This window comes from Juglans regia, chromosome 11 (genome assembly GCF_001411555.2).
Source record: "Juglans regia cultivar Chandler chromosome 11, Walnut 2.0, whole genome shotgun sequence".
Classification (NCBI taxonomy): Eukaryota; Viridiplantae; Streptophyta; class Magnoliopsida; order Fagales; family Juglandaceae; genus Juglans; species Juglans regia.
In genome coordinates, this window is record NC_049911.1 from 641,426 (window position 1) to 653,730 (window position 12,305).

Sequence of the window (12,305 nt, forward strand, 5' to 3'; positions counted from 1 at the left end):
GGTAGCGAAGACTCCTAGGCTCTTAGCAGGCTGAAAACGACTCAAATCGTTCATACCTAAGGCGCGCAGGACTTGTCGCCGCATAAGTTCGTTCTCAATTCACAAAATAATTCTCTCTCCCAATGCTCCATTAAAGATCGAAGGAAATATAGAATAGGGAGATCAGATTGAAAATTGCAAAATACAGCTTTAATTAATGCTACTAAAAACAGAGTATATATATATATATATATACATATATATATTATATATTATTGTTGTGCCTTGCTTACAATTACATATATATAAGAAGATTAATTAATTAATTACTAGATCAATCCGCCAATTATAAACAAAATGCAAGCTAGCTGCTAGCTCACTTTCTAGGATTGGACAATGACACGGCCATGCATTAACCAGCTTGCTTGCAGCTTGTTCATTTTTGATACTTTCTATATTATGCAAATCCTATAAAAGGTAGATCGAGTTCGAAAAAGAGTTGAGGACACACAGATAGGGTACAGAAATTGGAACCTTGGGTGGCCATATCTACTAACTTTGTTCTTCTGATCAAGATGGCAAAGATATGTAGGAATTATTATGTCGTCCCATTTTCTTACTTTCATGATCATGTCGGCCTTTGTTTGGCGGCGCTCATGATTTTCATGCACGTAGGCAAGGCAGAAGTGCCGGCCATCTTCATATTCGGAGATTCGATTGCTGATGTTGGGACAAACAATTTATTGAACAAAACTATAGCGAGGGCCAACTTCCCTTATAACGGGATCGACTATCCTTTCTACAAGCCAACAGGGAGGTTCAGTAATGGCTTCAACACTGCTGACCAAATTGGTACGTACGTACTCAATTTAATTATAAGCTAGCTCTTATAAATTAGTTTTTTTTTTTCTTTTTCTTTTTAATTTACTTGGAAAAATGAGATCAGGAATATTATTGGATGCATTAGTCCATTAATTAATATTCATTTGATTTTCAATTGACAGGAATATATAATAAGAATTATTTATTGGACCATTTACTTTTTAATTAAAATGATATTCTGCTCATTGTAATTATATTTAGCAGGTATGACAAAATATATGGAAAATTATTATATTCTTTTGAAATAGGAAAATGGCCGTATTTATACACCTAATTATATGCACATCTCTTATATATGCAGGCCTGGCCTCTTAAATTATTGATTGTAAGTATAATAACTTATATATTAATTGCGCATGCCCAAAGTACTACAGCTTATAATGAATTAATAACTAGCTATATATATTATAATATAATTGCCCAAAGTAAGAACAAAATAACAAATTAAAGAAAAATTAAGAGGTCTATCTAACTACGTACTTTGAAGCTTGACATCAATCTCATGATTACAAGAAAAATGAATTTTTATGATTAATTTATCGCAACTGAAAGACTATTTACAATCAATTTTAATTGTAAATAATCATTTTGTTGAAATTAACTGATCACAAATAAGTATTTTTCTTGTAATAGATCTATTTGAACACGATCAGAGTAAGTACTTATACTTTCACACACACATATATATATATATATATATATATATATATATATGCTAGGATTTGTTAGCTATATTTAATTTGATACTATTTTGCCATGGCTTTTTTTTTTTCCTATATCGATCGATCAGTGAGGCAATTCGGTTATATGAAGAGTCCGCCACCCTTTCTCCTTCTTGTCAGCCGTCAGTACAGTTTTAAGCAGAACATACAGCAGGGCGTGAACTTCGCATCAGGAGGAGCTGGAATTCTTCACACAACAGGACCAAAAAAATGGGTAAAAGGGATATATTATTTGGGCTCAGAAAGATAAACTTTTGACTTTTGGTTTCCAAATTATATCATCTAATATTTGAGACACAATTCCCTCATTTTCGAATAATTAGTAAAAGGTTACAGTTTACATCCTTAATCGATTAACATTTGGTGGGGACTTACATTGACGAAAAATACATTATGCAACCTTAATATTATATAATAATCAAATCTTAATTGAGAGTACGTAGTGCAATATTTCAAACTTGCTAGTTTAATTGGTACGTACTACATACATGAGTGCTGGTCACAGTTTGGGATCTAAGATTCTAAAGTGCATGTACAAAACCCTTTGATATTTTGTTTTTCCTCTATCACACTTCGGACTGGTTTGGATATTGAGTTAAGATCATGAGATGAGTTGATATAGTTTGTTAATAGTAGCTAGTGAGATATTTGAGTTGAGATGAGAAATGGTTTGAGTTGGAAAGTTTTATGGGGTTTTGAGAAATGAGAGAAAAAAAATTGAATAAAAATATTATAAAATAAAAATATTATTAGAATATATAATTTTTTTAATATAATTTTTGTTTTAAAATTTGAAAAAATTAAATTGTTTTTTGTATTTTATTTCAAAATTTGGTAAAGTTGTAATATATAATTAGGTAATGATTAAATAAAATAATTAAATGCTTGAAATTGAAAAGTAATATTTGTATTTGTGGTATTTATACATTGAGATGAGATTGGATGAAAACAAACATCTTTCTATATATCCAAACCAGCCTTAGTCTTAAATCTCAACTTATCCTTATAAATGCCAATTGTGCTGATTATTTGACCTCTGTAGACGATATTGTATCGTATCACATATATACCTACACATATTTATTTTGGGGAATTTTAGATAATACACGTCAGTACTCTACATGATGTAAATATAAATATATATATATATATATATATATATATGGAAATCTTGTAGAAAGAGGTGGTGCCAATGGAAACCCAGATCCAACAATTTGGAATGGTTATGGGAAATATCACTGAGATATTGGGTCCTGCACAAACAGCTAGTATGCTTTCGAAGTCTTTGTTCCTCATTAATGTCGGAGCTAACGACATCTTCGATTATGAAGATACATATAGCAATTTATCCAAGCAAGAGTTCATGTCCACTCTCCAATTCACTTTCCACGACCAGTTAAAGGTCTGCAATTCCATGTCCTTTCTTTCTTTTAATCTTTTGGATTAGCACTTCCATTCCATATTATCGTTATGGTTCCCACTGGAAAAGGATATTGATCATCAAGTTCAACATCTTTTCTGAAATTAAAATGGCAGAATCTATATGGCCTGGGGGCTCGAAGATTTGCCATTGCAGGTGTTGCACCAATTGGATGCTGCCCATCTCAACGTTCTAGTGACAGCGGGCTTTGCAAGGAGGAATTGAATGACTTTGCTAAGATGCTTTACACGAAAACGAAAGATCTCTTGCAAGGATTGAGCTCGGAATTGAAAGAATTCAAGTACTCACTGGGAGATGCCTATGAAATGACCATGAATATTATCGAAGACCCAAGGGCCTTCGGTAAGCACTTAAAATAACATCATACCTTTCAGGGTTTAAACACAGTGCCAAGAACACGTACGTTACAGGATATTACAAGATATTATAATGCTGCATTGAAAATGTACTAGTATTTTAATTGTTTGTGATTTGCAATTACACTAGTACTAGTCAAACTGCATGTTGCCCATATTCAAAGCGGCATGAAGGGTAAGAGGAAACTTAATTACATTGCCATTAATCTTCCCAATGTCTGTCTCAGGCTTCAAGGAAGTCAAAACAGCTTGCTGTGGAAAGGGAAGTTTCAATGGAAAAGCACCCTGCATGGATATTCAAAGCCCAAACCTTTGTTATAATCGTCGAGAGTACTTGTTTTGGGATTTCTTTCATCCAACTGCATATGCTTCAGAATTGGCAGCTGTTACCCTCTATAGTGCAGGAACAAGATTTGTGACACCCATGAATTTTAGTCAGTTGGCAGTGGTCGATCTTTGAGAGGAGTACTTGTAGATAGCATTCAACATGCACCTTCAACTTCCTCTAAACCAGTACGCTTAATAAGTTAAACCTGCCTGTAATATTGTCCGACGTTCAGATTGCGGCATAGACGTACGCTAATAATTAACCGGGACGTACGGGTTAGGTCATGTTAATCATTTTGTATGTGATGAACATCTAATCTGCTGTTGTTATATCAAGGATTAAATAAGCCAAATGATATGTGCGTATCTTATTTTATTTTGTTTCTGATGATCTCTAGGCTACTTTATTAGATGATATATATATATATATATATATATGAATGAAAGTACAAAATACAGAATTAACAAATGCAGTTCAAAATTCCGAAATTGCACTGCAAGATGCCAAACCTTCGTTGATGTGAGCTCTTAAAGAAGATCAGCCTGTTATTCTCTAGAATAATGCTTTATTTATCGAGGGACAGCCCTTCCACTTGGCATTGCTGGATCATTAAGGCTGACTTTCGTCCCTAATTGATGGGTGGATCATGTAGTCAAACACCCTTCTGCCTTTGCACTCAAAGGTCATTTTCATCTGGCTCGAGGCAATCTTAATCTCCACTCGTCCATTACCTTTTTGGAGCTCTAAGCATTATAGAAACTGTTTACCTAATATTGTTTCTTGAACTGTAGATAGTGACAAAAGGTTAGAATTATGTCTCTTCTAGAGTCGTGTCTCACTAATGGCTCGAATTTGTTGGGCTTGTTTTTATGGAATCTAGTTTATTTTTGTGACAACCTGATTCGATGATCAAACTCGAAAATAATTCGTTGTAGTTTTTTTTTATATAAAAAAATCCTAATTTGACAGTTGAGGGTGCAAAGTGTATTTTTTTTTAATAAAAGAAATTCCACAATCGTAGAGTACTATATACATGCCATGCATGATCACAACCTTTATTGAGTCTGAAAGACTGTCGACTACTAAAAATATGTTTAAATAAAAACATTATGATTTTTTCAAAAAACAAATTATTAACTAAATTAGAAGCTAAGAAAAAAATGTGAAACAAATTCAGGATAGCTCGTTGTGGCTAGTACCCCTAGTGGCTCAGTCTGAGCTGCCCATTATTAGCATATATATAAATTTTGTTACTTAATCATCTGTAAATAGGCCCAGAATACCCCTGCCTTTTGTAAAAGATTTGATTCTCTCTTGTATGTGTATAAATACACCATACCTCACTAATGAAAATAGGAAGGAATTCATGAAAATCTTCCAGGCTTACATGATATCAGAGCTGCTCGACTAGCAGTCTCATGATCCATGGCTTCACTTCATTCTCCTTTTGCTTCCATCATTTCCTCTTTTTCACTCGTAGTCACCCTTAAACTTACTCCTGAGAATTATTTACTATGAAAGGTGCAAATATCAGCTTACCTTAGAGGTCAAGACCTCTACTACTATGTGGATGGCACCTTACCCTGTCCAGCAAAATTTCTTCTTGCTGCTAACAATGAAATACCAAAAATCAGCCCAAATTATAAAACTTGGATGAGAATAGATCAACTGGTTCTCAGTGTTCTATTCTCATCCCTTTTCGATTATGTCATAGGTCATGTTTTATTAGCCTCTACATCTTTCTCCCTCTGGAATTCCATTTCCTCCATGTTTGCCTCTCATTCACAGGCAAAAGATTTTCATCTTCGTTTTCAGTTGACCAATCTATCTCGTGGTGAGCAAACTATCACTAAGTATTTTGGTAAGGTCAGATCCATAGCCGATAGCCTTGCCTCCACATGTAGTCCTCTACCAGACAAAGAGCTAGTCACGTACCTGCTCACTGGGTTAGGTCATCTCTATGAACCCCTTGTCACGTCTATGACCACCCGTTCTGACCCCATCTCCTCCCATGAATTATATCAAATGCTTCTCATCCATGAGAACAGACTTGCTCACACCTCTAAACAAACTATAGAGCCCTCAGCCAACTTTAGTTCTCATGGTTCTACTGGAGGTCGATACTAGAGAGGTACTAGATCTTTTTCTAAAGGTAGACAAGGTAGAGGTCAAGGAAACTACTCGAGCCGTGGTGGTCATTACACACCCAACCTTTCTGGGAATACTCATCAAACAAATGGTGGTGCCCGTCCCACTTGTCAAGTTTGTCAAAAACCAGGATATGTTGTCCTTCAATGTCGGCAAAGGTTCAATCACTCATACCAAATACAAGCTCCCCCGTACTTCTCAGTCAACTATACATCCAGTTCTCCCACCCAAACTTCCCCTTCCAACCACCAAAACTACAACTCAAATACCACCTGGTACCCTGATTCTGCCACGACCCACCATATCACTAATGACCTCTCTAATCTTAATCTGTCTAGTGAGCACTATAATGGTACTTAAGGAATTCGCGTGGGTGATGGATTGTGTCTCCCGATTGAACACTTAGGTGACTCTACTTTTCTCTCTAACTCTTCCTTTTTTCTTTTACATAAATTGCTTCATGTTCCTCATATCTCCAAGAAACAGAAGACTATAGCAAGATCCAGCACGAAAGCCGAATACAAGTCACTTTCATCCACTGCATCCAAGCTTATATGGCTACAAACCATGCTAAAAGAGTTGGGGATCTCCTTGTCTACAACTCCTACACTTTGGTGCGACAACTTAGGAGCTACGTACCTTACTGCCAATCTAGTTTACCATTCACGGATCAAGCACATAGACATTGACTGTCACTTTGTCCGTGATAGAGTTGCTGCACAAACTCTGAAACTTTCTTTTTGTAGCTCCAAGGAGCAACTGGCTGATGTGTTTACTAAGCCATTAGTCTTTGATAAATTCTTCTCATTTCATTCGAATCTCAATGTAGTTGACATCTCATTGGACTCGAGGGAGCGTATTAGCATATAACATTTTGTCACTTAATCATTTATTCATTTATTGTAAATAGGCTCAGAATACTCTAGAATTAGGTTTTGTTTATTGTCGGGAATACCCTTGCCTTTTGTACGTAACAGATTTGATTCTCTCTTGAATGTGTATAAATACACCATACCTCACTAATGAAAATAGGAAGGAATTCATGAAAATCTCTCAGGCTTACACCCATAGGGGTGGCCACCATGGACAACCTGATCATCCCGGGGAAAATTAGCTCCACCTTGATGGTGTTGTTCATGTTATTGATTTTTTTTTTTTTAATTGTGATTTTTTAATTCTAAATTTATTTTAATTGAAAATGAAAAAGTTGTTAAGTGAGACTTTTTAGAGAATAAAAATATTAGCTGTCAGTGCTGTAACGTACCCAAAAACAGTACTCGATCTAACGCCAAACATCAACTGTCTTTTATATTTATATCTGATAGAAATATAAAGAAACCTCTTTCAGTACTATTGTATTTTCATGCTAATTAATATAAGGAATGGGGACATCTCAAATTATAATTCAAGCCCGTGTTTAATTATGAATTCAACTCTTTCCCCAAAAAAATAAAGGTACGAATAAACCTACCTAGCTAGCTAGAACAATGAAATTAAAGGACAAAAAATAGTTTATGGAATATTATTGCAATAACAAAATCGTTTCCAATTAAGTAATACTACTTCATGTTCGATCGGGCATGCATGCATGCATGCATATTGCATGAATCGTCTCACGATTAATATTCAAGTATTAAAGTCTTAGAACATTATTATTTAATCAAGTATATATATATATATATATATATATGTTGAAAAATCCGACTTTAAAATCAGAACGTACCCACTTGTTTTTTTTTTTTCATTTTTTTCCTGAGTTTTAGTACGTAATTAGATTAAATATTACGTTGGTTTATAATATATATATATATATATATATATATGTTATATCCATATCTGATCACTTGAAACTCCTACATATAAAAATTCATTTTTCTGAGCTATAAATCCGTAAATGTTATGCCCGGATAGATAACAACATGCAGACAAAAACACACATTACATTTATTATATACAGTAGTCTTGGACAGAGATCGATGCAAGAATTTAATTTGTACAATAATATCAGACAAATAAAGTGACAATAAGAAGCCACGTTTAAATAAATGACCAGAATTTTCTACACGCAAACAAAAAACAACTAAATCAATCCCTATCAAACCATATATATATATAAATTCTTGAATATTATATGTTGCTAGCGAAGCCTCCTAGGCCCTTACCAGGCTGAATTAATGTTTCGAATTTAAATATCGTTACTACCTAAGGCAGAACAGCTTGTCGCCGCATATATAATTTCTCAATTCACAAAACAATTATAATATAAGATAAACAATTATAATAAAAAACAATTAATATCATTGCTCATTTTACTATCGTGATACAATTTTTATAAGATAAACAAAGGGATCACCGGAATTGAAAAAAAAGTTAAAAGAACAGTTCAAACATCAAAGAAAATAGAATCGGGAGAGATCACTAGGTAAAGCTTTAATATATATAATAATATTATTACTCGATCAATCCGCCAATTAACAAAATGTTAGCTTGCTGATCACTTTCTAGGTTGGGATAATGATCACACAGTTAACCACGGCCTGCTGGCTTGTTCATTTTTTGATACTTTCTTCTATAAATTAAGGGAGAGAGGTAGGAAGCTGAGAGATGCAAAAAGAGTACTGAGAGACACCGCGTACATATATAAGGTACAGAAATTGGAAGCTTGGGCGGCCATATATATAGTACTTGGCCTAGCTCTGATCATGGCAAAGAAATGTCGGAATATTGTCCCATTTTCATTCTCTTACTTTCATTTCCATTCTTTGGCCGCGGTCGTGATCTTCATGCACGTAGCCGAGGCACAAGTACTACCGCCGCCCATTTTCATTTTCGGCGATTCGATTGCAGATGTTGGGACAAACAATTATTTGAACTTTACACTAGCGAGGGCCAACTTCCCTCATAATGGGATCGACTTTCTCTACTCCAAGGCATTATTGATCAAGTCAACAGGGAGGTTCAGCAATGGCTTTAACACAGCTGACCAAATTGGTAGTACTCCAGCTAGCTAGCTAGCTACTTCTTATTTATAATTTATTTAGTTCTACTTCGAAATTAAAGACAGATCATCATCAGGATCATTGGATATTGAGCCATTAATAGCCTCTAAAAATACTTAGTTCTTTCGAAATAGCTAGCTAGGAAAGTGTTATTTATAATTAATAGACGTTTCAACTGATCATGCATGAACACAATATTATTAACAATATATTTGATCCTATTTTGCCATGTTTTCTCTATATATATTGCTTAATTAGTGAGGCTATTCGGTTATGAGAAGAGTCCGCAACCTTTTCTCCAGCTTCTCGTCCGCCGTCAGTTAAGTAATATGGAGAAATTACAGCTGGGTGTGAACTTTGCATCAGGGGCAGCTGGAATTCTTGACAACACAGGACTAAAAAAATGGGTAAACAATTTAATTGGTCTCAGAAAAGTATCACATCTATATATATAACCTTATAAAAAATTTGGAACTTTAGATAATATATATACTGATCATGATCTAAATTTACGTGTATATATGGAAATCTTGTAGAAAGAGGTGGTGTCAATGAAAGAGCAGATCCAACAATTTGATATGGTTAGGGGTAACATCACTGAGATATTGGGTCCAACGAAAACAGCTAGCATGCTTTCTAAGTCTTTGTTCCTCATTATTGTCGGAACTAACGACATCTTCGATTATGAAGATACATATAGCTATTTATCGAAGCCAGAGTTTATGTCCACTCTCCAATTCGCTTTCCACAACCAGTTAAAGGTCTGCAATTCTATGCCCTTTCTTACATTTTTAATCTTTGATCTGGAACTAGCACGCATTTCTGTTCCATATGCATGCATGGTGATTCCCAATATTGAAAAAGGCGCCCATCTCAGCCCAACATCGGAATATTGTACGTACGTACAACTAAATTTTCTGAAATTAAAATGGCAGATTATGTATGGCCTGGGGGCTCGAAGATTTGCCATTGTAAGCGTTGCACCAATTGGGTGCTGCCCATCTCAGCGTTCTAATGTCAGCGGCCTTTGCAAAGAGGAATTGAATGAGTTTGCTCGGATGTTTTACACCAAAACGAAGGAACTGTTGGAAGGATTGAGCTCGGAATTGAAAGAAATGAAGTACTCACTGGGAGATGCCTATAAAATGACCATGAGTATCTTGAAAAACTCATCGCGATCGGCCTCCGGTAAGCATGATCACTTAAAACAACTTCATTAATTTATACGTACCTCTTAAGGAATAAAACACTGTGTCAACAACATGGCCGGCCGGACACTAATATTTTCCAAAATATTGAATTGAAAACATGATTCCGAACTATATATTAGTCTTTAATTCGATATGAATATTATATATATATATATATGATTTGTGCAATTAATTAATTACAGTACTACAAGTCAAACAAGTTTAATTCCCATGCATTTTGAAAGCGACATGAATTAATTAGGAATAAGATCAGGAAACTTACATATAATCAGTAGTACCATGCCATTCTTGCCATGTCTCAGGCTTCAAGGAAATCAAAACGGCTTGCTGTGGCAGAGGAAAATACAATGGAGAAAAAGGCTGCCATTTTATTTATTCACCAAGCCTTTGTCCTAATCGTAGCGAGTACTTGTTCTGGGATTACTTTCATCCAACTGAATATGCTTCTGAATTGGCAGCTCGAACCCTCTATAGTGGAGGAACAAACTTTATGACACCTATGAATTTTAGTCAGTTGGCAGTGGTCGATATTTAAGAGTACTGGATCTACTACTACTACTACTTGTATATATATATGTAGAATGCAAGTACACCTTCATCTTCCTCTAAACTAGTCTTCATATATACTTGTTGCACTGCATGCATGCATGGCCAGTTTATATATCATGCACTATATTTCATGCATGATCTATATTTGAACAGTGATTTTTTTTTTTTTTTTGGAATATTGATCCTGATCATCTGTTTTTGATGAATTAACGAACATCATATAATTAATTAGCTCTTGCTCATCATGTACTTAAGTATATCAAGTATTATATATATAAGCCAAATTCTATGGGCATTATATTAATATTTTATTAATAAATATTAAGAGTATTTAAGAAATTCTCTTTGCTATTATTAATACTACTACGTTGTTGCATGAAATTATATATTAAATACAGAAAATTTAATAAATTAAATGCGGTTCAGAATTCTGAAATTACGCGGCTTAAAAACCTGTATTATTAATTATTCAAAGAGAATCTATATATATGGTAAAATATTAAACTAATCAAAGGGATCGGACCTCTCGACGTACATAGTACTGATGATGCTTTGTCGGTAGGGGACTACTATCAAAGTGACGCCACAAAAATGCTTCCCTTGCGTAATCATGGGAGCTGGCATACGTTGATCTTCATATAATTTAGAAAATCTGATTATATTTAATTAATGTAGTTTATAATTACAATAAGTTTTTTTTTTTTAATATAAATCTTATAATTAGAATATATATCATGATCACTGAAAGCAATCTAATCTCATCTGCTCCGTATAAATATTATCTTTCAGCTAGCTAGTATCCCCGATGATCTTATATGTGTGTACGAAAAACTTGAATACATTCATGACCATCTAAACTCGATCTCGTGTTTTGAATTGACTACCATAACTTTGTTGCCAAATTATTTTCATGTTAAGATTTGAAGAACTTTCTAACCATATGTTTGAAATATATATTATATCTCTGAAAGTTATAACAAATTAACTTGATAAGGTGTTGATTTGTGTTAATATATAGCATGTCTTGATCCCCATTTCTTTTATTGAGGCTCCCATTGCCTTTTTGTGGAGCCATAAGCATGAGTTCTTCATGTAAGTTGGCGTCCATTTTTCAATCATAACATCCTATATACTTGGGAGTTCAATGTAAAAGCAACATGAACATGTCGATGTTAGTTGCATTATCTGTTAATTTCATGAATTATATATATATGACCATGCATCAGGATGCAAATCTCTAGCCGTTTGATTACATGATCAGCAATTTTCCAGCCATTTTATTACTATAAATTGTTTCGAGAATATTTAATCTTATGAAAATAGAAGTGATATCTACTTTACTTGGCAGTGATAGAGAAATGAGTTCTAGACACGAGAACTGTCAACAAGCTTGTACAGAGACATGCATTTATATGATCAGCAAATTGAGAAATTATCATGCTGTCCTTCTCGTTGTAGCATTCTTCTTGGGCTTGCGGTGCCTCTGCAGCCACCTTCTGCAGTGACATATAAAATAATCAATATGTTACGAAATTGAGGGATTTAATTTGAATACCAGATCAATGTAATGATATTATGATCATTAACATCCCCTCATCTAATGATATTATGATCATTAACATCCCCTCATCTAATGATATTAAGATATATAGGTCATCTAATGATATTATGATCATTAACATCCCCTCAT

The 12,305-nt window shown here is 34.3% G+C and overlaps 1 protein-coding gene across 1 annotated transcript; it reads left to right on the forward strand.

Annotated features, from left to right (window-relative positions):
* The first annotated feature begins 2,775 nt into the window (after positions 1 to 2,775).
* Positions 2,776 to 10,601, forward strand: LOC109009699 (GDSL esterase/lipase LTL1-like). The gene is made up of 7 exons (XM_035695583.1): positions 2,776 to 2,985; positions 3,120 to 3,366; positions 3,608 to 3,814; positions 9,114 to 9,262; positions 9,392 to 9,616; positions 9,791 to 10,043; positions 10,369 to 10,601. Exons 1-7 carry the CDS (start codon positions 2,776 to 2,778, stop codon positions 10,599 to 10,601), a joined length of 1,524 nt encoding a protein of 507 aa, XP_035551476.1.
* The last annotated feature ends 1,704 nt before the right edge of the window (positions 10,602 to 12,305 follow it).